Source organism: Ambystoma mexicanum, chromosome 3q, assembly GCF_040938575.1.
Source record: "Ambystoma mexicanum isolate Mex_15411 chromosome 3q, UKY_AmexF1_1, whole genome shotgun sequence".
NCBI classification, from domain to species: Eukaryota; Metazoa; Chordata; class Amphibia; order Caudata; family Ambystomatidae; genus Ambystoma; species Ambystoma mexicanum.
This window is the reverse complement of record NC_090926.1, coordinates 914,442,152-914,469,019: the sequence shown is the minus strand read 5'-3', so window position 1 is coordinate 914,469,019 and position 26,868 is coordinate 914,442,152. Positions and strand designations below refer to the sequence as shown.

The window sequence follows — 26,868 nt, the reverse complement described above, 5'->3', positions numbered from 1 at the left end:
AGGTTGGTACGGATTATCCGAAATTCTTGGCCTGAGACGGTGTTAGCGGAGGATCCGGACGCCCTGATTGATACAATATATGATATATCGGAGGGCGGACACGAGATCTCCAGATTATATGAGGTGGTGATGTCCCGGGTGGGAAAGGACTTGATAGACTTGAGACTAGAATGGGAAATGGAGGTGGGGGCTCAGATGACTGATGGGATGTGGGAACGGGCTCTGGGATATCATAAAAAAGTGTCCAGAAATGCTAGATTACAGCAAATCCAACTATATATCACGCACAGAGCGTATATGACCCCCAAGAGGATAGCTAAGTTTGCGAACACGGGCAGGCAGGCATGCCCGAAATGTAACGAGGAGGACGCGGACATGACGCATATGTTCTGGTCCTGCCCAGTAATCGAAGTCTTCTGGGGAGAAGTGTCACAGAAGTTAGCAGACAAAGGGGTCCCGATAAGCATTGACACGACCTGGGCTTGCCTCCTAGGGGGGTTCCCCAGACCGAAGAACACCAGACATCTGGGGAAACTGAGAGACCTAGCGTATATACTCGCTAAGAGAAGGATAGCCATGAACTGGAAGCAATGCTACAAACCTAGGATAGAGATGTGGTGGAGGGATCTGCAAAAGTGGGCGGAAACTTAAACCATGGTCTGGCAAGAGGCATGCAGTAAATGCGGGGAGGAGGATGTGGGCAACCTAGTAGCCTGGAGGTTGCTAGTCACTGGTCTGTTTGGGGTACGAGGAGAACCTACTGCCTCGGAGGAGGAAGTCACCCGGCCACTCCAGGTCGATACAGAACTACCCTGTCGATAAGCTCTTGGGGGGGAGGAGGGGAGTGCAGTGTTGTGTTTTCTTAAGTGTCAATTGTCCTATTGTACATAATGTCACAAGTTTGTTTGTACTGTTTTCACTTAAAACAAAATAAAAATATATTAAAAAAAAAGAAGCGTGGGTCACAGCTCTCCTGAAGAAAACCACTTTAGATCCCACCATCCCCGCTAACTATCGCACTATCACCACAGTACCTTATCTCCTCAAAATCCTGGACCGTACTGCTTACTCGTAACTCCAATCACACCTTGAAAACCACAATCTACTAGGTACCCGCCAATCAGGCTTTAGGTTCAGACACAGTACGGAATCTGCCCTCCTTGACCTTAACATCCAACTTGACTACATTAGGGATAATGACGAGCATGCAATCCTCCTCAAACTTGACCTCTCTGCAGCCTTCGACTTAGAATATTATGAAATCCTCTGCAAACATCTCACCAGAACTGTCCACCTCGCCCCAAAAGCCACCCTATGGATCCAATCCTTCCCATCTGGATGATCCACTAGAGTCTTTGCAGGGCCCGAATCAGCAGACCCCAAACCTGTTTCCTAAGGTGTCCCACAAGGTTCCTGCCTATCCCCCACCCTCTACAACATGTATACCAAACCCCTCTTTGACCACCTAGACAGCCTCAACATACCTTACACCAATTTCGCCGACGATACGTAGGTCCTCCTCAAAATCACAGCAGCCACAAACTAGACTCTACCAACATTAACCACGTCTTCAGTATCATACAGGTCTGGATGGTCACCCATCATCTTTGCCTGAATGACGAAAAATGGTGCTCCTTATTGTGGGCTCCCCACACTGACTCAAACACCTCAATCCTCCCTACTACTCCTTCCGCATCGACCGAAACACCATCCTGGTCTCCACCCATGTCAAAACACTAGGCGTTTACCTGGACGCAGAACTGAATATACAAAAACATATCAAAGCTATTGCTTACTCTGCAGCTTATCCACCAAACTCAAACCTTTCCAGAAGATTCATTACAACCAACAACTGTCTCACCCTAGGCAGAGCCATCATAGGTAGCAAACAGGACTACTGCAATGCCATCCTAACAGGGACCTCAACCAAAAACATCAACACACTCCAACTGCTCCAAAACAAAGCTCTCGGAATAGTCTGGGGCATCTCACAAATCAGATCTCACAAATCAGAGGGGAGGCTCATTGGCTCACCATCAAAGCTTGTACAGAATCCAAACGACTTACTATCACCTGCCTACACAACACTGCCCCCCATCTCACAAACCATATCACCGAGAAACACAACATGCGCAATCTCCGCTCCTCCACCACATCAGCCCTTCACATATATAAATTTGCCAGCAATAGAGCCCGGGGCTCCAGCTTTAGTTTCTGTCCACAATGAACATGATCAACTATCTTGATGAAATGTAATTGTATCCAACTATCTTGTAACGCACTATGTACGCACTATGTACTGCCTTCTTAGCGCTGTGATACCTCCAGGTCTGGGCGCTACAAACAAATACAATGAATAAATAAAGATAGTGCACCTTACCTTTCATCTAAGATCCTGAAGATCTGTGCCATCTCTCTGATCTTGTTTAACATCTACATTCGGCCACTGACCAAGCTCATCCCCTCCCTCTGCCTTTTCTGTAATTTTTATGCCAATGATACTCAGATCATTATGTGTATAGAACTCTCGTGTTTTGGCTGCCGTGAGGGAATGGAGGTGCAACAATTGGCTTAAACTGAATAGGGACAAGACCAGGGTGCTTACGGTGGGGCCCCCCTTCTGCCGCTGCTCTCTGGACTCACCTTTTCTGGTCTTCCTCTCTTGGCCATTTTCCTATTCCTGTATCACTTGTGAAGGATCTGGGGTACAAATCGCTGGCACTCTTTCCCCTGAAAACCAGATTAGTGATGTAAGTCTATGTCAGAAAGACCATTTTCAGCTACAAATTCTGTGTGTGGTTCTCATGTTTATACCTGCCCAATTTAGGGCTCCGTTGGCCGCTTCTCTTGTCCCATCTTCTCTGGATTACTGTAATGCTTTCTTCCTGGCGCAACTTGCGGTGTTTTAGAAATCTGCTGCCAGAGTGGCTACGTCGGCATCTAGATGCTCTCAGACTACTCCGGTACTTTGCCGCCTGCATTGGCTCTGTATGGTTAAGCGCATCCACTTTAAATCTCTCCACCTAGTCCATTGCGCTTTTTTTATTGCACAGGCGCATAATATCTGCAGGCAAAATGTCATCCTAATAGCCCTTCTCGGGCCTTGCGCTCGGCCCAGGCCTTTGTGGTCCCGATTCCTCGTGTTAAACTGTCTCATATTGTCAGTCGAGCATTCTCCATTGCTGCTGCTAAACTCTGGAATTCTCTCTCCTTGACACGCCACACTACGAAGTGCTATCTGTGATTCAGGCGGTCTTTGAATACCTACTTGTTTTAGCTGTCTGTTTCCTTTGGCAGCCTCCTCCCAATTGCTGTTAACGCCAAGATGCCCTTGGGCGGATGTTGCGATTTATACAATTTTATAACACAACAACATGACATAACAAGTGTAATGGTGAACATTCAGCAATTTGGAATAGGACTCAAACCACTTGCAGACCCACCAGTGTGCGCAGCTGCAGACTATATGGTACAGTCAGAGAGACATTGTTTTCTCAAAGACAAATGCTCACGTGTGCTGCTTGCAGGGCAGATCGTGGACTTCATGCTTACAAGCTTGCAGGGTTCTGCAAGTTTCAGCTTGAAGACAGACATTATGTCTTATGATTATTTAGTTAATGGGAAGTGGCAGCCTGTGAACAAAGATTCTGGGTGGGAACTGGAAGACAAATAGTTCCAAACTGAAAAAAAAACAGGTTTTGAGACCTTGGCTAATGGTGCTATGGGGCAGTCCACAAGCCAATAAACAGCAACTGGGGAAATCGGTAGTCAATGCAGGCTGTACCCATTTCACAGACACGTTTGCCTCTACTGCCCGCAATCAGACCATTGTTCGTCCATGGCTCTAGCCCTACTGAGCTATAAAAGGTGATGCCAGCAAGCAACAGATGCGAGAGTTAGGTGTCGGATTATTGAGTTGCAGGTGCAGATTGAAGCATGTCGGTACAATCAGGAAGTGAAGGAGAGGAGAAAGAGTGAGGAGGAGGAAGAGAGTGAGCAGAGAGAATGTTGAGGAGAGGTGAGAGCAGAGAGGATATGGAGAGAGTAGGTCTGAAGAGTTGGACAGGAGAAAGAGAAGATTGGAAGAAGTGGAAAAAAAAGAGAATCAGGAGGTGAAGAGGAGTGGGGAGAAAACCAAAAGGAGTTGTGAGGAGTAGAGAGGTGCTGTCTATATGGGAGGGAAGAAAGAATAAAGGAGAAGGAGGGAAGAAGGAAGAGAACGTGGTGGAGCAATGAGGAGGCAAAAGGGAAGAAAAGAGAGAACAAAGCAAAGGAGGTGAAAAGAATCGGCGGGAGCAGAGAAGTGGAAGAAGGGAAGAGATAGGAGTAGAATATAATCCATAAAGCAATAGATACTCAGGAGAATCGGGCAGTGGTGAAAATGCCTATGGTTACCAACCAATACGTTGGGGGCTTGCTATTAAGAGTTATTATCACAAAGAGGAGGAGTATAACAAATGCTAGGGTCTTAGCATCTCTCCAATTTTCCAGCCCATTCTCTGCCTGAAAACCTAGAGAACCAAGTGCCAGTGCCAGCCAGATAGATACCTGCAATACACAGAAGCCCAAGAAAGAAGTGCCGGGCACTATCAATCCCAGAGATTGTGACTGTTCACCACCAAGGAGGCAGATCCGATTTAGAGAAGTAAGGGGGAAGACTGAGGTCAGGAGACCTAAAGAGAGCCTAACCAAGTTGAGAAACCCCAACACCCACCCCATGGGACCCAAATACCCATATAAACACAGAAAGTGAAGTTTTAACTGGTATTGATTTGTCTGTTGATCCCTCGGCTGTGACACACAGTTGATCCCAGCTCTCCTTTCAACCAGATCTCACCTTGATTTCAAGACACTGTTCTTGAGTCAATTGCTTCTTACTTCTGTGATCCCTTGGAGCATAAAAATCTTGTATCCCACAAGTAGCCAGTAGTAGTCCCCGAAGGTCCTCAGACCATTCTTTGTACCCTCTACACCTCTGCCCTAGGCAAACATCTCTTCCTTTGAATTTTATCACCTCTATGCAGATAAAATGCAAATCAACTTTCTCTTTTATGCCCCTCACTGCAAAGCTCTCCCTGGAAGTCCCTAGCTGTCATTCAACCATCTGCCACTGGATGGCACTTCACTGACCCATGCTCAACTCCATGACGCAGATGATTTACCTCCAAGCCCACATTACCCCACCCCTACTCTACTCATCATTATTTGTTCTCCTTGACCTCATCAGCTTTTTCCTAAAATTCACAACCTTCGGGTCCTATTATTTATTGCCACTAACACATGGGCAATGCTAAATATCAGGAACACCCACCATCCCCTTACCTACCACTCTGCCATAACTCTTATTCCCACGTCTGCAGTCAGGTAGGATGGCTCAGGTGCAATGTGCTTGCCTTGAAAAGATGAGGATGATATGCCATATGAATTTCCTACCCAGTCAAATGCTTAGAAGCTGGAGGAATTCAGCATTCATCACTATATAAATAGCCAATAATCATCAGTCCAATTCACTATTGTTCTAGCTTCCTATTGGGTCTCTGCTATACTAATTTACCCCAATTGACAATATTCACCACTTAGTAGATCTACATTCTCTTGAGACCCCTGCCACCTCGCCTCACCACATCCACTTTGGTTGGAAATTCATGCACACACCAATCAAACTTCAAATGTCTACTTCTAGTTTATAAATGTGTCCAAGGGCTTACCCCCTACATAGTCTCACTTATTGCATGTAACCCACTTCCGAGAAACCCTTCGCAATCATATTGCCCATTACCCATCGTGCACTCCTTCTTGCTTCTGCTCCTTTATCCTCCTTGCCCAGATATGAAGCCGAGCAAGGTTAATATTGGACAAACAGAAGTACTGTTTTATCAAGGAGCGTTAAACAAAGAAGCCAACTGAGAAAATTGTACTCCACAACAGGATCTCTTCATCTGAAAGTTCAACTAATAACATCTCTTGTAGTCAGCCTAAGGTAACGCTGAGTGTTCAGACAAAAGTCTCCTTCAGTGTTCAGACAAATCTCTCAGTGTTTAGTGCTCCAATTTCCAGTGATCCCTTCCCGGGAAATCTTCTTGCTTTTCAATCACTCAAAGTCTTGGGGTACGAATGTAAACACACTTCTTTCTTGGCTTTTCTGCCTGCAGAGGAATAGCCTCATACTCGACTCTTGGCAGAGCCCCGCAATATGGCGATACCCAGACCCCCCTAACCCTCTGAGGATGGCCTCTTGAACTTCACTACAGATCAGGCTAGATTACTTTCTCTGTGTAAAAACTGCAGAGGGGTTTTCTGTACTCCTGCCCTCCATATGGCAGAGTAGAAGCAGAGAGCACCCAGACAAGATTTTCTATAAGGTAGCAATGGACGGGCAATCAAGGCTTAAGCTCTCAGGTGGTGATGCAGGCTGGTTCTTAAGTACAGTGTAGTCCCCAAGCCCCCACAAAGGAATGTACACACACTATTTTAATGATAACCCAGTTCTTTATATAAAATAAGGTTCAAGTTATATACACACACAATAACACACGTTGTGCTCAGGCAATATTACAATGATAAATGTACAATTTCTATGTGGTACCACAATTAGTCTTTGACTCCATTACAATGCACCAAATGCTGACAGTTTCAAATGGCATACAAATCAATAGCAAAAGGTACCAACCATAGACTTGGGAGAAAAACTTTGGTTAAAACAATTGGCAGAATACTGGGTCCCTAGCGCAAGACAGTTCTGTGTGAGGATCCCCCCACCTGGGCAACCTGTAAATAAAGTATATGGACAAGCCCAGTCCATATATTGTTTAGCAGAGTCTTATTTCCTTCTACAAATGTTCTACTACCCCAATGTACCTGGTTTAGCAGAGTTCAACGATGGGTCGGTGACAGATCCTTCTTGAGTGAACTGCCTTTAAGGCAGGAGCCACGGATCGTCGAGATTCCTCAAAGAAAAGGTAAACAATGTTGTCAAGATGGCAGCTTTGGCCTTCGTGGTGCTCGTCGGCGATCGATCGTGGGCATCCTGCAAAGATGAGACGTGCGGTGCACCTTGACGATGATAGTTAGTTTCTGCAAAGAGTCAATGAAGAAAGTAGGCGCAGCAAGGGCGTTGCGTCGTCAGCGTTTGGCATTAGCGATCAGGACTCGACCACGGCTGGCTTTCGGATCTTCGTCAGCGTCTTTGAGGACTTCGGTTGGCCGGAAACCCACCGGCGGATTCTCCTCGGTTCATCAGCGACCTTGACTTTCTCTGGCGGGGCAAATTGGTTGACGGTGAGGAGCAAGGGAGTCCTTCATTCAAATGTCTTAGGCAATGGAGCGTTGCAGCTCCGGTCGACAATGATGGTCGGCGACGGCAATGGACTTCACTGTCCAGGCGCTTCACTTCAGATTCCTCGGCGGTCGCTGTCTCCGGTCAGCAGCCTTTCGAGGACTGACTTCCAGGGATTCTTGGTGAAGGTTAGCCGGTGCACGATATTCCCTCGTAGCTCAGGAAGAAATCTCCTAGCCAGGTCCTCTCTTGGATTAGTTCTTGGAGACAACAGCTTTCGGATTGCGTCGAAGGAAAGCATCAGCAAAGCCTTCTACTTCCAGCTGGGCTTCAATGTTAAGCATCAAGTTTCGACTTTAGCTTCTGAACGATTCTAGTCAGTGAGAGGTCCCCAGATAAAATGTTCTCTCTCCCATTCACACTGCTGAGCTAGGCCCAGGCTGCCAATCGCTCTTCAGGGAATTCAGCAGGCAGGCAGCCAATCAGGCTCACAGTGTATTCAGGCCATTCTTCTCCATACAGACACTCACAACACGGAATGTAGATTGGGACAAGCACCCAGCCATTCAGCACTCCACACTGCATTCATACCAGTTTCAGGCAGGGCTGTCTCATTTATTGTGTTATACACCAGAAAACAGACACCCATAACATGAAAGGTATTTTGGTCACACATTCCAATCAACCAGATCCCACCCCAAGGGTATACCCACAACATACAGTCATTGAGAAGGCTCCAGCCAGTCTAACCTGTACTTCCCCCACAATATCATATATGGAACTTCCACCCTACAGCCAGTCAGGGGAAGGGATAGAGTCAGGGCTTCCCAGGACTTGGGGAAAACAAGGTAACAGGCAATAGAAAGCAAGAGGCCACAGGGGCAATCTTGTCTCCTATCAGGAAACAACTGATTCCAATGGCAGGGCATGGCTATCCCAAAATGAAGGATACTCAGAGCACCTGGCAAATTCAGCATGAAGCTGCCACCAGCCCATACCCTGCCGTGTGGACCACACGCAGTTGCCCAAAAACATACACTAGCCCACCCATTGGTGCCATAAGGGTATCCCAAGTGTCTGTACACCAAACCAAAAAGAGGAAGAGTTGCACTGCCAGGAGTCCTGCATGAACTCCTGTGCAGAAAATAACACAGAACACACATGATAAAGGGACTACAGGACAAAGGCATGGAGGCCCTGTCCCTCCAATGCATTTCCAGCATCACACTCTGTCTTCCTGTTTTGTGTTCTTGGTTCTGGTCCCCAATACTCTGACTTGTCTCCCTCCTTGATGAGTCGCAATGTCTTTCTCCTCAAGAATTCAAAGTTGACCTTCCAGGATTGGGTACAAGTTTCCCGTCTGGCCAAGAGAAGACTTTCAGGAGTAATTTTTAATGGCTTTCCGAATTGGGCTGGGTGATGTTTCCTGGGGAAATGGATTTATGTAGTATAGCTGGCCTCAAGAATTTGGGGGATGTCATTTTCCCTTCCATGTGTTGGTGACCATAAAATCACTTCATCACACACCCTTTGCTGAATCTGTCACCTTACATCAAAAACATTAAAAAGATTGATGCGTTCAAGGCAACCTTTCTAACCTAATCTCCCACACTATGAAGGATACAAATTCCCACATCAAGCACTTTCTCTTCCATTATCTTTACCACATTAGGATTGTAAATATACTGTCATCCCTATATAAGTAATCCTTTTCCACTGTAGTGTCCGTCTTCATCACTGGTAGGAGCCCCTTTAATTTAGCATCACCCGGCTCATGCCAAATGTTCAAATATCTCCAATGTAAGGCAATCACTTGCAGGATTGCCATGTCTACTGTAGGATTATCTGAAAGCGCTTTTCTTTGAAATACCATGTCCTAATAAACACAACTAAATTCCTATCTCCAGGTTCCATATCAGAGGATTTAATACAGAGCTAATGTAACAGCAAGTCACTCGCACAGAGCATTCTATGAATTATATTGAGCATCTTGCAGACTTCTTTTGGTGCACAGTATTTGTTTAGACTGAAAACCGGGCCTTTAGGCTTTGTTGACATTCACTCTGCTGCCTTAAGAGTATGGCGGTGCAGTAAAAATTGGCGGCAAAGTGGTGGCAATTCCTTTACCACAACTCCACTGTATGAGTTATGGCGGTAAAGAAGATGATTTACCTCCATCAAAAAGTTGAAGGTAAATCATCCGCCTTACTGCGAAAAACAAGAAGACTTATGAAAGGGAATTAGCCCACACGGTATATCGGCCAAAAACCCCATGGAGTCATGTGGACTTCAAAAATTGGTATTTACACTGCATTCCATAGTATTGTCACGGGGCATAGTGGCGGTAATAGTAAACAGTTTTGGCAGTTAATCGGCAGATTTGCCAACAAACTTGTAATGGGGCTCCCCGTTTTGACCTTCAGAGCAGATTTCTCCCACCTTCCCTCCTCTGGCAACACTTTGCGCATGGTGTAGGCTCAAGCTGTCCCTCATCAAATTGTAGTCACTCTTCCAATCCGATGTATTTGTTTTTGCTCCTTTCTAGTACGTGCAGTTTTTTTTCTCATTATAAACACAGGATTAAAAATGCTATAAAGCACAGGAATACAAATAAAGCATAGCAAGGCATTAACACCTGACAGGACACAACTACAAATCACCAGAGGCAATGGGGAGAGATGTTCAGGGCCCATTTCTTACGGGACAGAAACCTTGACACAATGCTAGCAGTTCATGCTCTTGTATCTTCCTGAAGGTGTAAATAACAGTGGAGTAACTTTGCTGAAAATGTTGGGGGGGACATGACAACTGAAGGAAATGGGTGGGGTGGAGGATTGGCGGATGGTGGCTCCGAGAGATAACACTAAACTACTACACCACAAGATTCCCTTGCCGATGCTCTGTTATAACTTTCATAGGACTGTTGGTGTATCTTTACAATTCAATTCTAAAGACACACCAGTCTTCTGAAACTAATAACGCCAGAGTGGGTTTTTAGAATTCACTGTATTGATGTACCTCCAACCCAGACCTTCAAGGCCGAGAACTGCATGCCCCCGCAAGAGTTGCTGACTGATAATGATGCCAGTACAAAAGCTCATGACATCCACTGACACAGTAAGAAAGGGCTAGAATGGCTGCCCCAATATGCCCTGTCTAACCAATTAATAAGATATACCATGCTTGCTTTAGCAAGATGCCCAGAATAAAGTAATGTCACAGTAAGGGCTAGAATGGCTGCCCCAAAAAGGACAATCCAGCCATGTAATATTTCACATTTGCCTTCTCGATGCCCATAAACAAATACCATGCCTGCCAAGCGCCTCTCGCGCACACATATACATACACACACACACAAAATTCATACCCATTCACCATGGACGGCATCCGGGCCTTTCAAGCTTTTAAAATGAAAGAGGCATCGGGCCTCAGAGGTGCCCCCCAGCACATGCCCCCATGTTGCCAGTCAGTAGTCTTGCAACACTGCAATATATTAATTTCTCTGTATTTTCGTTCTGGGACCTAAAATATACACTTTGCAGGGCTCGCATTACAAGCTGTGTTTTCTCTTACCACAGTATACACATAAGTGTTCTCACCTCCTTGCCTTCTAACACTGCTTCCTCCACATCAACCACTTGCTGACAAAGAAGGTTTTAGAGCTCTTCAGTGGGTATTTATAGTTTAAGCTCATTGCTGGCAGGCCACCTTGTGATAACTGGCGGCTATTAACCTTATCTTTTTCGCTATTGTAATGTATACACCCCACGGGTGCCTCAGACTGTTTTCACTCTAAGCAGGGGGTCCCCAACCAACATGTTGAAAATGGGCCCCCACACATCTTCAGCCGGACCTGCCATTCACCCAGTGACACATTACATCCACAAATGTCATTCCACTCAGAACATACAAACAATGCATTATTTATCATTCAGACACAAACCTCAACACACATATGCTTGCACACAGTCACTCACACATACATACACCCTTCACCTCCATTAACATGCACTATGTGCACACACAATTAATATGTACATACACAATAACACATGCAAACAGTGTCGCAACGGCCATTGAGCATACCAGGCTTTATCCCCCCATCCCTGAAATTCTGTCCTACGTTGACAGGACCTTGTTGAACTACAAAGCCATGGCAGGACAGGACCTGACAATAAACAGTGCTTGGGGTGTTTACACTTAACAAAGGCCTGGCAATTAGTAATAATTTAACACATTTCATTGCTAGCACCTGAATTTGTATGCATACGTATTTAGACAATTGAAACCATGATGGGTGACTTGGTACTTGCACGTCAATGGAGTGAGCAAAGACAGCTCATTCGCACAGCATTTCAGTGTGTGTTTCTGAACATAGATAGTCAACAGCTTTTAACATTTAATTTAAGTTGACTAGAATAGTGTCATTAGAATATGTTAACAGTTAGATGCACAAGTTTGCCCCACTCCTGGCGACTCCCGCAGTCTCTAAAAAGCCGCATGACGTTTTTCTTTTGCAAATGCAACCAATAATAATTGTGATTTTTTTATCGCTTTTGCCAAAGCACTGAACAGAGAATATATTTATATAAAAGTATCACTCAATCAAAGTTGGTACTCATTTTTCAACCTCAGAAGGATGAAAGGCTAAATTGGATTTAGGATTTGAATTTGTGAACTGCAGATTGCACTCAGGTTATATCAGTGAGTGCTCAATCCGCTGAGCTCTTGTACCAGCTAGCCAGCCGGGACATGTTTTCTTACAGTATCCACAATTGTGTCCACCAAGCACTCCTATTTTAAGAGGTTCAAAAAGTTCTAATTATGTTTCAGTAGCAACAGATTGCTTTTAATAAACATAACGTGCAGGGGAGATAACAGTCAACCCTGGCATATGGGTTGTGAGACAAAAGTAGAATGAAATAAGTTCCTAAATGAAGGAACTCCCGTCCCCTGCACACTTTCACAAGCCCAATAGGTGAGCCAAACAGTTAAGGTTTGCTTATGAGCATACTCTAGGTATGTAGTCTTTTTTGTTCAAACCAACAGATTATGGTCATAGATAGTAAACATCAAAACTTGATTTTGGATAATAATTCTTCTTTAGAAAACAGTTTTTCTTCAAGAGTAGTTTTTATTTTGCAAGGGGCCCAACGTGTTTCGAGAAAAACATCTCTTCTTCAGGGGCATATTCTATTGTTCAGTTAATCACATCTAAATAAAGATTACAGAAAAACATAATTACTTATAATGTGGTGGTGTGTCCAAATAATTTACATTTCTTAAAGTAAAGTTAATACCATGTCATTGGTTTCAGAGTTTTAAAGTACCTTAGTGTCTTAAATACATATATTGGATTAATTTCCTAAACAAATAAACAATTAAACCTCAATTGACACCCCTATCTAGCGGGCGTCATGATCATTACTTGTGTCCTTGGATTTAGTCAAAAGTTGAGGGTACTGCATAGCGTTCACTGTTATATTGAACCAAATTAAATGTATACACACTCATTGTTCATTGCTCTAGATTGTACATTGTAGTGAGAGTCCTCATGTTGATGTTTGACATATAACATACGATAACACATCTATGTATAGAGACGGGTTTCATTGTGTTAAAAAAAGTTGGGAGGAGGTTATCACATCGTACCCTTTGTGTAGGTTAGTTAGAACCCAGAAGGTGTTTAAATTAAGGTAAGGGATCATCTGAAAAGCAGGTAGAATAGGCAGTATGTCTTGTGTGTCCGTGGCTGTCAACTCAGCCACTAGTGATCTAAGAGAATCACAAATAATAATTTTAGCGTATGTGGAAGTCTAACTAGTCGCCTAGAGTAAAAAGGGCATAATTAGAGGGTATCCAGGTCTATAATGGATTCATGCTTACCTCTAGAGGATGAGTAAAGTGGAAGAAGATCCTGTAGCTGCCGTATCCTTGTGTGGATATGGCTCACAAAAAACGCCGGCTAAATAGCGGCGCTGCGTTGTGACGTCATTACGTTTTAACGTGACATGACGTCACTCATGTAAACATGGTGACGTCATGCGTGTGTGCGTCAGTGCGAGAGTAGTTGAATAAGTTAATGTTGGATTTCAAAGAGGTAAATGATGAAAGTTACCTAATTGTACATATGGACCCGAGTGCCAATTCTGGTCTTAAGGTAACGTGAGAATTTTTTTTTGTAAAAATTACATTGTAATGTGGTTCCTCTGAAGGTGACGCGATTCATGAAAAAAATAGTGATCCTGAGCAAAACAGTGTGTCCACCCGGTATTGGGGGGAGGGAAATGTGTTTGAGAAGTCTCATAGAGCACTGGGAGTTGAATGAAAATGTGGAATCTTGGATCTTACAGGATGTGTGGGTAGATATGTAGAGTATATTTACTAGTAAAGTTATGGAAGTAGTGTGAGGGAAACTAATGTGCATCTGCCTACTAATGTTTCAGTGTATGTATGTTTAGGGCTTAGACAGACAAAATATCATCATGAAACAGGTACTCTTCATAATGTATGTAGGGGATCTCCAATATTTTAAGAGTATTCGCCCATTAGAATAGTTTAGTAGCCCAATCGTACAACGAGCATAACATTTTTTAGTTCCCAATATAGTTGGTGACCTTTTACTCTTGTTTTCTGTCTCTTAATGATGAGACTTACAGATTACTGTGTCCAAGGTAAAGTCCAATCGTTACATCCTATCACATCAAACATATATTGTGTCTTATCAAATGGAGGAAAAACAATTTTTAGTTTACATACTAAAAGAAAACCATCATTCTTGTTTTTTAGCTTTCAATATTTGGACATAGTAGCAAGGACTGGTTTTGTTTTAGGTACTATATTTATTTTGTCCCAGGTGGGGTATCTAGAGAAATGGTCCCAAGTAAAAGTCTTCGTTTAGACCCAATGGGGTCATAGCATCCAATTTGTGTATCCAATACAACTCTCTTTGGGCCAATCTTTTGGCTATGTCTCCTCCTCTGGGTGCGGTTCGGATGGCTTCAAGAACCACCATTCGGATTTGGGAGGTGTTGTGTACATTTTCTTTGAAGTGTCTTGCAACTGGGGATATGTTTCCTGTTTTTATGTTGGATTTATGCTCAGTCCATCTTTACCGCACCTTGTGTATTGTTTGGATTTATGCTCAGTCCATCTTTACCGCACCTTGTGTATTGTTTTACCAACATAGTATTTCCCACATGGACATTTCAGTGCGTAAATTACATTTTTGCTTTCGCAGGTTGTAAAGTCTTTCAGCATAATTTTCTTACCGCTGTTGGGATGTCTTATATGATCTCCTTTGATAAGATTTGGGCAATGTTGGCAATTGAGACAGGCATAAGTGCCTGTTTTTTGTTTCCCCTGTGTTGTTTGTGTGGATTTTTTCTTTCTTTCTGCCCTGATAAGGCTATCTATGAAATTTGCGCCCCTCTTGTAGGCTAACATCGGTGGATCTGGAAATAATCTCTTCAGGTTTGGATCCGATTTTATGAGATTCCAGTTTTTGTTGATAATTCTTTTCACCCGATAGCTTTGGCTCGAGGCCCCACTTGTTACACAATCCTGGCTATGCACCTGGTGAGTGTGGGTGAAAGATGCATTTCATTGGTCAAAGGAAGGTGTAATATCTATTCAGCCTCCTGGGCTTAGGGTGGGGAACTACAGCGCAATAGGTTCAATCATTAACAGATTTTAAAACTGCCATCCAGCACCCTCAAATGTTTGTGGCTGGCTCTGCCCTTGCCTGCATTCTTCTCTTCCCCTCATTCAAAGCACTGGAGTGTGGTGTACATACTTTGCAAAAGGATATGGTCCCGGCTGTGAACAATCTTGCTATCACACTTGCCAGCTCTGTACAGACTATCGTAGGTGCAAGTGGTTTACACACTGTGTACCAGTGGTTGAAGTGTACGAAAATAAGTAGTGGAACTATATTCCCTGTTGGTCTGCCTCGCTCCCCACAAACCACATCCCTGCGCCCCCTCTCACACGCAACCCAATCCCCTAAATAAACACCCCTGCTATGTACGGGAATGTGCAGTGCAGTGCAAGCTTCAACTTCTTCCTACACTTTTATTTTAAAATGAAATCATTCCAGAACGGATTCTTTTTAAAATAAAAGTATAGGAGTAGTGAAAAAAATAAAAAGTATGGGAGCACCGCTCCCGCCCACTTCGACCTCTTCTGTGTACATTATTCCCAGCGGGAATTATGTGCAATCTACCCCAAGTGTGTACTACGCACAGATGATTCCATCTATGAGCTCAGTACAAACTGTCATGTTCGAGCAGTATTATAAAACACAGGTGTTAGCTTGTGTACACTGTTTATCCAGATGGGTGCAGTGAACTAATCACTACAAGTGTTGGCTCTTGACAAACCAATCCAATGTGCACTGCCACCTGACCTTTGTTCAAATGACCCCAAGTTTGAAATATGTTCACACATTGTCCAAATGTGACACCTCACTTGGGTTATCCGGGACCCGCAGCTCCCCAACACACATACAAACACAATTTAAAAAAGAAAAACAAAACTTGCCTTTGCTCTGCTTTTGAATGTCGGGCTGCATCTTAAGTTAATACCTAGCTAGGTAGCCTCGCACACACGCACCAACAGACAGAAACCATGAAGCTCAATGAGCTTCCTAGTTCCTAATTGTGTCGCACAAGTGCGAAGCCAGAAAGGGACGCTCAGAGGCTCTACCATGCGGAAGTGCTGCAGTGCTGACAGTATGATGACAGCGCTGGTGCAGGGCCCTGCACCACCCAATCCAGCACCCTGGGCCATCCCGGGTGAAGGACTGAACTGTGCAGATCATCCAGCCCTGAACATGCTTCACTGTGGCCACCTGCAACCATCATTTATGTAATGAGACAGCGCCAGCCTGGCTGGGTAACCCAGCCAGGCTCGCGCTGTCAAATTACATAATTGATGATTGCGATGCCCCCAGTCCCCTGCCAAAAGATGGGGGGACAAAAAGCAATGCCACAGTAGTTTGGGGGGGACAAAACCCCCTGTTCTCCCCTATAATTACGCCCATGGTAAATAACCAGTGTCATTCTTAGGCCATTCAGTGTTATGGTTCAGAATTCATAAATCTAAGAAGTATACATGGCTTAATTTGTAAAAAAAAAAATAATAAGTGCTGAGGTTCAAATATTTTTTAACACGGCCATGATACTTCAGGATGGGCAGCTCCCACCGCCCCTTGTTGCCACCACCCACGGCTGCCACCATGTATCGGGTTAAAACTGCAACTCACATTCCCTTATTGTGGTTGATGGATGTACAAATACCAATCAACATACACATAAAATAAACTTGTTGTGTCTTGACATGAGACAAATGTTTAAATGTGTCTTTAAATACAATCATCATTTACATTTTGCTATGATTCTATGGTTGTTTATTATGTGACTGGCAGTTACAATAATAAAGTTGCCAAAACCCCACATCATAATCAAATCGAGTATAAGACAATAAGTGCTGGGGCTCAGAAATAAGTGCCAGGGCAGAGCCCTTGCAAACACCCCCACACATTAAGCACTGGAAGTATGAAAGGCAGAGGCCATCCACTGGGTTTATAGCCCTAATCTGCACGTTGCAAACAGATATTAGCACACCCAACTATTTCCTCTCTTTTCCGTTATTCTGAGAGTGAAATGAAAAACAGGCGTGTGCCTCCTTTCCCAAAATAGCAGAAACATTGAAGCATTGCAACGACCATGAGCATAAATAATACATTGCACTTACAAAGCATTGCATCTTGTCCGAGTCCAAATATTAGGATTTCGATTAGTGATATCATTCGTACTCCTTTAATCCCCCTCGAAAGAAATAAAAGCTAACCCGTGAATTTGTGGCTTCACTCAGATCTGCTCATCGCGTGCCTTAATCCACTGAGCTATTTGCCGCCAACGCGAGAAAAAAAAAAGTTCACTACCTGAGCAGAAAGATAGTACAAATATTGAAAGCAATGTTTCGCCAGCAAAATATTTAATTAGAAGTAGTTATATTAAAACAAAAATCAGTAAAATAGTGTACTGGGTGGGGCAGGTGGCGGGAGTTCGCATTGCAGAGAGGAGAATCTCCATATAAGAACAATTGGTGGGTTGGTAGGGGGCAGGCTTTGTCTATGCTTTGCAACATTTGGTAGCCAATACTGTTTAAGGTAGATAAACATATAAAAGCAGACTCAAAAACAGTACAACATGGCATTTAAAAAAAAAAAAAATCACATCATTTCAGGAGTAAAGCCCCAAGTATTAGCTTTTTTGAATGATTGTTTTTCATTGCACTGCAGTGAGCATGTTGGCCTGTCTGGGGGAAACAATGGAAGGCTTACTCTACCAGTTGTAGGGTGGCCTTCCTGACCTACTGATAACACTCACACAGTCTTTGAAGCCATAAGAGATAAACAACCCTGGGTATTGGATAAGCTATCTCTTGTAGAGTTGCAGGAAGGGCAATTCATAACAACCACCACACACACATATAGATAAATTAAGAAACAAATGACAATGCCAGGAAAGTGGAAAAGGGCAGAGCGAATGTCATCATCCTCCCTCTATGCTCCATTTCCCGACAGGCTATGACAATAGATCTGGCACACAAGGTAGAGCTAAAGCACCACCTATGAGCTACAAACTAAAAATGAAAGGTTTTTGCAGACAGCACGCTTAAAGACTACTTTTGCGTCATTTCCCTTGATTCGCCAACATTAATTACACCAAGCCAACTCCTCCACTGACCTACTGTCCACCTGTACCAAAGCAAAACTATTGTTTGTACTTTTTTCTTCCAAAATACCTGCATGAATCTGGAGATTTTCAGTGTGCTGGTTGACTCGGAAGACACACTCTGTCTCTGATACAGACACGGGTGCCAGAATCTTTACCGTCAGTCCATAGTAAAAGGACTCACAGTAGTCCTTAAGCCATCCAATATAATCCTCAGTTGTGACTTCGGAGTCACCAAAAGAACCTATAAAAACAAAGAAACAATGTAAGAACTTAAGTGTCGCTTCCAGTTTTTTGCAATCCTAGGTACAAGTTGGCAAAAAGACTATGCATAGACCCTTACCCCAAGTCTCCAACTGAAAAACAGGGGACTGCGCTTGATTCACCATTCTGTGATGGTGCTTCATCTGAATACATTACTGGTTAGGCAGAATTTTTGCCCAATAAGGGTAGGAATCCGTAAGAAAAGAAACCATCATCATCAGGTGGTGGCTCTTTTTTAAGGCACCTCAGGCGAACACTATTAACAGCCTTGGGGAAGTGCACGAGTGAGAGGGTACCACAGTCCGTGGCATACTCTGTTAATGGAAGACGATGGTTCTTCACATGCCTCTTGAAGGTGTTATGGATCATGCTAGTTCTTCCCAGGAGAATGAAAGACGGGAATAAGAGGATGGTACAAGGGGTGTGGGAAGGTGAGTCAATCGAAGGTTTGGAGTGCAGCAGAATTTAGTCCGTCACTCGGAATGGAATGTTAGTACTAGACTCTCATACAGACTAGATCAGTGTTCAACCTTGCTACAGCACCTTGGTGATGATAAAGAGAGGTGGCCATGAAGGTATGATGCGAGTGTGACGTTGAGCACTTTATAAAGAGGACGAAGAAGTAGGAGGCAACCAAAACGAAGGACATTTACAGCAATCAAGTTTCTGAACACAAGTGCCTTAGTGAGGGTTCTGGTCATATAGAAAGGAAAGTTAGAGACAGTTTCACAGAGGTTTACTTGGTAGCATACAGAGGTGACTGTGTAGGCAAGGGAGCTGCCTATATAGGAGGTGAAGATTCTGTCAAAGAAGAACGTACAATGGAGGTGAAGTTACCATCATGGATGCCGGAGAGACGCTACAATCATGGGTTTGATAAACATGAATGTTTTGAAAACGAAGCGAACATTATAAATGGAAGATGACTTGATTTATAACTATCCTTAATGATCCCAATAAATTAATAATTTGTAAGGGAAATGTAAATAGAGTAGTATAACTGAGTTACATTGGTGCCTGGTGGACAAAACCATGATCAATTACAGTAATTGTGGTACAAACCTGGGGATGGTGAAAGTACCCTTTTAATTATAAATCTATCTCCCGCTAACGTGCAATATTATGAGCACATTTACGAAATGGAACCTTAAAGTCAATAGTTACCAATTGGTTGCACATAGATAATGCTCCTCTTCGAGGTTAGCATGTTCCTGCAAGGATCTTTGTAAAACTCCTCAAAATCCTGGGTGTGCTCAGAGTGAGAAGGAATCCAGTCGGAATCAGAGTGGATGGTCACGTGCTTGAAAAGAGCACTGTCCTCTCGAAAAGCCTCGCTGAGCAACCTTCTCTCTCCTGGGGTATTCTCCTCGAAGAGCTTAGCAAGCTTCCGGTCCTGCGATATCAAGGCTGTTCTCAGAGCATCCTCAGAATGTCGAATGACCTGCATCTTAAAAAACAACAAGCATTGGCAAAAACAGTAGCTTTGATCTTTATATGGTGTATGTAGACATAAATAGCACACATGATTTCAATAAAACGAAGGTACTGGTTTACTTTTTAGTAACATTTAGAAATGTAAATACATAACAATAGAAAGGGGGAGATGGAAACTGTACCAGTCGAAAGGTCAACAGATGTTTCGAAATCATGAACAAGTTTACAATTACTTGTATTCTTCACAAAGAAATCATTAGGTATTGATCGAGCCCAAAGGAGGGGCTAAGGATTATGACAACTATATATATTTCTCTCTTTGGTCCTCATCATTCTTTACCTTTATTTATTTTGGGGATTTATTAAGTGTGAACCTAGCTTCAAGATGCTGTGGAGTATTGTAAAACAGTGCGTTAATAAGAATACAGGTATGGGTTCACAAGTTATAGCACAAGTATCTTAGAGGAGCAGCACTTAAGGGTGAGCTGCGGAGCGGGGGTATCTAGGGTATGTGAAAAGGTGCTCGTTGAAAGTAGATGCAAGTCTAATGTTGACTGAATGAGGTCCGACAACCAGGCAATAGGGGGCATATATTGAAACTGCCAGTGTCCTGGGTTTTTGTAACATTGTGGGAGCTCTAATCTAGCCAGGTTCTGTCTTCTGGTGGAGTGTTGGCAGCTAGGTAGGATGAAGCATGCAAAGTGGCAGATCTCTTAGTGCAGGACCACCTCTTGAGCATCAGTCACTAACAGTATTGGGAATGTGTGGTGACACATACTTCTTTCATGGCCCTCCCTGAAGTCACTGGATCTTGGGATTGTTTCACCCCGACTCTCCTGCTTGGTACCACCACATGATACCCACTAATTCTTCCGACAGGGATCAAGCATCAGGAAATTGGCAGATGACTAGACCTCAGGTTATTATCATTTTACCCCTCAGGGCACTTTAAAATGTGGGTCTAAAGTTGGGCTAGCCTTTACCCTCTCTCATTCAAGCCATTTCCTGGCCATAGCTTCACCCTTCATCACTACTCTCCGGCTGTAAAGTTCCTTCAAATATCTTCCTGTTTCACCTCACCCTTCCTCCCTGGGCTCCCTTGATGTTCTTTCTCTTCTACCTTGTGTCGAAATTACTACTGTTCCACAGGATTACAGGTATGAGTAGTGGCTAAACTAACTACACAGCCCCACACTACTGCTAAACCAGCAGTGATCCCAACCGTAAAGGAGAAACCAACACAGAGCAGGCATAGGGCAGGCTATGTATTCAGGAGAGGTGTGAGCCGAAAGCAGTAGCAATCCAAACAGCAATAGTACAAGATTCTAAAATAAAACAAATGTCCATCCAAGGTCCTATAACAATATAGACTTTTTTTTAAACTATAGGAATGCAAATAACTAAGACCTCAAGCAGAACTCCACCTTGTAATAAACGACACAAAATGCAAGTTATTGTGTACCAACAACGTGGGTAGATGAGATGGAGTGTTCAGGCACTCAAGTATCACAATGTCAGTGTTCAAGAACATTTCTTGTGAGAAAAAGGCAGAAAAGGTCAAGGAAATGTCATTTATTTCTATTTTTGTAGGATGCCTAAAATCGGTCAAACAAAGGTTGAAAAGGTTTTAAGACGGTTTGAAGAGGTGAAACAGCATTCCAGCTGCTATTGGACTTTTGGTTTGTTTTGAGCCCTGCTCCAGCAGCTTGGCTGGCACACACAGGTGTTCCTTCACTTTCAGTGAGGAACCTGGTTCCAGTGTAATTCAGCAGAGTGGCAGGTCGTGGCCCGCAGCTGTTCACCCCCACTGCTCCCACAGGATTGTTACAGGGCAGAGATCTCCTCTGCCTTGAATGCCTTCTGTCTACACATCTATGGCAGATGACTTTGGATGCATTGCACTCGCAACAGAGGTCCAAAAGTGTCTTCCTGATGTCATCCAGTGATGAATCAAAATTAGGGGTGTCCCTCGTCTATTGAAGCCAAAATGCCACAAGTGATTGGTCAAAGAAGGCCTGTTTTAAGGGGCCTAATTCCTGTTGCTTTAATAAGTGCCCTTTGACGTATGACATCATTCCCAGATGCTTGCAGGAAATGGAGGGGTAAGAAAAGGAAAGGGAACCCTAACAGAAAGCATGATGGTGGGACTCTTCTCTAGGTCTAACCTTCCTCTCTGGCTACTCTAACCCAACCCCTTTCCCATATCTGCTAGCTTCAAATGCATTCTAGTGATCACCACCTTCGTGTGAGGCTGGGTTTGTAATGTCAGTGTCTCTGAAGCACTGCTCCAAGAAGACCACCCGGGTGAGGTTTTGAAAGCCGTGGGGGAACGATGTGGCCCTTCATCCTAGAGAATCAAACGAGGCAGCATCCTGGCCATTGTTTAACAAGGCTGCTGTGGAGCCACTCACTCTAGAGATAAATACACATCAGCCCCCTCACATCTGGGATCTGCTCACAGAGCAGACACTACTGTGTTATCAGATCATTGTGCCTTTCCTAACTGTGTGCCATTACCAGTCACAAGGCCACGAGGCGATTTGGCTTACATATTTAGTGATAACCAATTACATACTGTGACATGAGGCTAGAGAGGTGCGCCCGTGACCTAATATTCCCCGTAGGGGTGGTTTCATGTGAGAGGAACTGATGGGGATGGACTCCCACCACCCCCGATGATAAGGATGACCACCTGGGTGATAGTCGGCACAACACCCCTACCCAAACCTTTCCAAAACCTCTACCACCTTGCCTCACCCTCCTCTAACTAGTACCTCCATGTGTTATTGTAACATTACACCTATTGAGACGAAAAAGATTTGTAACAACATGCAGATTATGCCTGAATTAAGTACTGTCACGAAGATGATGCACGCAGGCATCAAGAGTGCTTCATGGAAAAGAACGAAGGACTTCAAAGAAACCAACTGGTATAAAAAGAGAGAAAGAACTTACTTGGTTGTCAAGCTAGCCCCAGAGCAGCAGCAAAGGAGTAAGCTGTGGAGTGTCGGAGCGGAGAAGAATCGAAGTACAGGAAGTAGCGGAGGCCGGCAGGAAGCAGAAGGTACCAGGCAGGAATCGGCAAGGCAGTGGTACGACTTCCCGGAAGAGGTGGACCGTGCGGTCTGCTCACTGTACCGACACTGCAATGAGCCACAAGACGGGAAGCCGCCGAGAATGGAGAGAGGAAGCAGACGGTTACGGAAAGCGAAACGAAGACCGACTCCAGTTCCGGAAAGAGCCAACACCATACGACAAAGCCCCAGGGACTTTGTCTCCAAGGAAACATTTGTACAATCTTTTCAAAGGAACTTTTATATCCTCTTTTCTTCAAAAGAACTTTCAACACTCAAGAGGTGAAGGGACTCATTCTCCTGGTGTGGGAACTTTACATTTATTAGAACTCTTTGGTTGTAGTGCAAGGGATAGAGATAGGTTCTTGACACAGGACAGTGAACTTTCAGTTGACAGACATTCTGACTTTTCCCTTTAGTTTAGGTTGAGGCAGGGATACCCCTCATAGAGATAGGGTTAGACAGGTTTTTACAAAGCTCAGGAAAAGTTTAAAGCCAAATGATGAAACCGCCTGGTCAGTCTCATTCTCCAACACCCTTAAAATACGTATTGTGAGACAGGCATGGTATCAAGAGAAATGACACAGACAACAAAAATATAGTTTAACCAAACTTTCAGGGTGGTGTAACGCCTAAATAACCCTGTACTATGGTGGAATTTCTCCTCCTGAAGAGATCCAAAGGAAGTCTATGTCAGTAAGTCCAAAAGCAAAGTCTGTGTCAAAACCTATGCTTGTATTCACAACTACAATAAAACTAGTGGGGAAATGCTCTCCACCAAAAAGTCAGTGTTCCAAATCAAATGTTCAACGATTGGAAATGTAAGTTCCTCTAAAGTTCTCTGGTTCAAGTTCAGCACAGTTCCAATGTAACTTTCTTTCAGCTAGGACTGAGCAAGCTCTTAAGTTACCTTCTGTAGATTTGCAAGTATCACAGTTCACATCAGAGGGGTCTCCCTTCCCCAAGTTCAAACACAACAAACTTTCATACACTACACTGTGGTCTTGGGACTCCCTTCCCCAAGACAAAGGTTCTCCATTATTAACTCTCAGGGTTCCCTTCCCACGAGTCACCTCCAGCAGTTGACTTGCTACAAAATATTCATACAACTCATTGGTCTGGGGACTTCTTTCCCCAAGATAAAGGGCCTCATTATGAATCCGGCAGTAGCCGTGTCGGTAAAAATGGGCGGCGCCCGGAAATGGGGACTTACCGGGGCATTACAGCCCTGACGGTCCCAGTAATTCCTCATTGCTGGGCGCTGGGAAAAATTACTCCCCATTCCCATTCGAGTCTCCTTAGACTCAATGGGAATGGGGAGGACGGATGAACTGTGTTCAACAGTGCCGGTGCATCCGTCAAGGTCTGCGAGCGGATGCCGTTCTGCCCGCCAGGTCAGACCTGGCGGGTTGAAAGGCATCCGCTCGCAGAACTCGGAGTATGTCGGTCCGGTAACAACAGTGCCGGTATCTTACCGGCACCTGTGTCACCGAGCCAGCATAATTATAATGAGGCCCAAGGACTTTCTCAACTTTAACTCACAGGGTTCTCTTCCCCAGGAGTCACTCCCAATATTTGACATTCACAAATTCACAGGCCGTCAAATTCACAAGTTCATGAGAGAACACAGGGTTCGCTTGACCCCTGCCTTGGTTAACTTCACCAATGGTTCACAGGGTTCGCTTGACCCCTGCCTTGGTTAACTTCACCAATGGTTCACATCTCTTAGTTGCTTGTCAAATCTTTCGTGGCTTCGGGTCTAGGCGCAGTTGTCAGACCACACAGTCCACCCATTACAGGTCACGTAACCAGCAACCACATATCTTGCTTATGATTGGAGTGTTGATGTTAGCAAAGTTGACCTTAGGAAACTTAATGCTCTAGGTGCAGTTGTCAGACCCCCGGTACACCCCTCACAGGTCACGTAACCATAGGTTTCCCATAGATATTAAATGGTTCACAAGTTCAAGTCTTTCACTTTACTTTAGAGGTGTCTCTTTGGCAATTATGGCATTATACAATTTCTGTTGTGCGGGGTCACGCAGCCACTTTTGTGGTTTGGGCTCAGTAACTCCTGTTGATACATTCTGCAATCAATATGAGCAAGCTGGTAGTGCTGCCGGCTCATCAGGCCCTTTAATTATATTCGATCTTCAAAATATGTAAGCATCAGGCTTTGCGTTAAAGTTCAGCGTTTAAGATTGCAACAGTCCAGCTTTTCGTTACGTTTGGCATTCAAGATTTCAAGCATTCCGCTTTTTGAATTCAAGATTTGCAAGTGTCCAGATTTTCGTTACCTTCAGAATTCAAGATTGCGAGCATCGAGCTCAATAGTGCTTCGTGCTGGGCTGCACCTCTGCTCTTCGTAGCAGTAGATCTATGCCTTCCTATGCCCAGTGAAGCACTGCCCTCCCGGCAGTACTCCCAGGAGCCTTGTTGGCGTTTTGGCACTTAGGCTTCTCGTTCTCCTGCACAGCACTTCTCAGGTTCTCCAGTCCTCCTGCACCTTCTGCAGCATTCGTACTTCTCGGACCTCGCTCTTCCTCCTTTTGCACGCCACCTTTAATATGTTCCCCAACTGTTGATGGATTGCAGGTGGAACGAGTAATTCCTAATTGCCTGACTTTGTGTAAACTCATTGGCATGCCTAATCTTCATGGCTATATGCATCTAAACCTCTCTTCCTCATCACAGTACCACAGTGGTTGTTACAATGGGGAATCTGAATTGCTCCTAGTGGCATATTCTTCTTCCCAAGACTCAGGGGGAATTTACAGGGGGCGATGGAATGAGACCATAAAGGCTAAGGGAGCAGAGGGTAGGTCAATGTCAGGAAAGGGGGGATACCATGTCTCGCCATCAGGTACCGTCTCTCCAATCCCCAAGGACTGTCCACTCTGGTGATCTTCCCTTGCTTGTCCACCCCCAAGGTCGGGATCCAAGAGCGATGGCCCTTCCCATGCCACCTGAACCGCGGATCCCAGGGGAGTAGAAGTGAGAGTGCCTTCAGGTTTCTCACAGTATCAACACTTCACTTTACAGTAGTCGAACAATTGTAGAAATAATTCAACTAGAACCCCAAATATCCACCCCATTATAAAAGAAAAAGAACACACCCCACCTCGCACAGAGAAGCACATGTCAGCCTATCCTTGCTCAAATCTCTTATATTTCAAAAACTGATCTCAAATCAGCTCAGCGCTCTCTCTCTAGTCAGACATGATAGTATGCCAATCTCCTTCCTGTCAGACTCAAAGAAAGGGGACCATGACTTTAGAAACCTTCGGTTAAGTCTTGTAGGGTTGCCGTGATTTCTCCTATTTACATGATATGCCACACCCTTACTAACCAACTTAAGGGTGATGAAGGCTCTTATTTTTCCTATATGACAATATGATCTGTATTGCTGTAATTAGCAGTAAAGCTAGCAGGCTTCCTTATTGCTGACCTTCCCCCAGTGTTTGCTTTGGGTCTGTCCCTAATAATAAACAAACAGGGTCATGTGGAATTTTCCAACCAAGTATTGCCTTATTTATTTATGTATTATTTGTATAGCTCCAAACAAACAAGCCCAGAGGCATCAGGGCACTCACAAACAAAAACAAATACCACTTAATTTTGGTCCTCACTTGCAACCAAAAGTGTTTAAGTTTAGGGCATGAGCCAAAACATACATACCAAAGATCCATGCTACCCACAGTTCCTCCAACACTTAGACTCTCCCTAAGGTATGAAGTGGGAGAGGCGATCAGGCTCAAGGTACCTGCGGTAAGAGGCCCTTTAATTGTGTCCCCACCAAGTGTGAAGCAAGTGATGAGTGCCATGTTTTCCTAAGAATATCCTCCCATTGTTCCTCTTCTAAGTGTCAATTTAATTATTTGTGCCACTGTTCCCAGAATCACCATCTATTCACCCCACCCTCTGAGCAATGAATACAGTGTATGTTTTTTAAATGTACACTTTGAAGATTCTACTTCCTGGTATATCTTTTCCATCTTGGTTATACACCTTGTCACATTAAGATTCACTGTGCGGTTGTAATTTTAATTGTATTTTGTTATTTATAACACTGTTAATA

The 26,868-nt window shown here is 44.1% G+C and overlaps 1 protein-coding gene across 4 annotated transcripts in view; it reads right to left on the bottom strand.

Moving 5' to 3' along the window:
• AMZ2 (archaelysin family metallopeptidase 2) overlaps positions 1 to 26,868 on the bottom strand; it is a 591,533-nt gene that overhangs the window by 486,597 nt on the left and 78,068 nt on the right. For 3 of the 4 annotated variants that reach the window (XM_069655060.1, XM_069655058.1, XM_069655062.1), the window contains 2 exons: positions 19,447 to 19,729; positions 18,089 to 18,262 (listed from right to left, as the gene is read on the bottom strand). In XM_069655060.1, the coding sequence (XP_069511161.1) occupies positions 18,089 to 18,262; positions 19,447 to 19,729 (457 nt within the window). Of the gene's footprint in view, positions 1 to 18,088; positions 18,263 to 19,446; positions 19,730 to 22,671; positions 22,860 to 26,868 lie in introns of all 4 variants that reach the window. The other variant, XM_069655059.1, reaches the window with a different exon arrangement.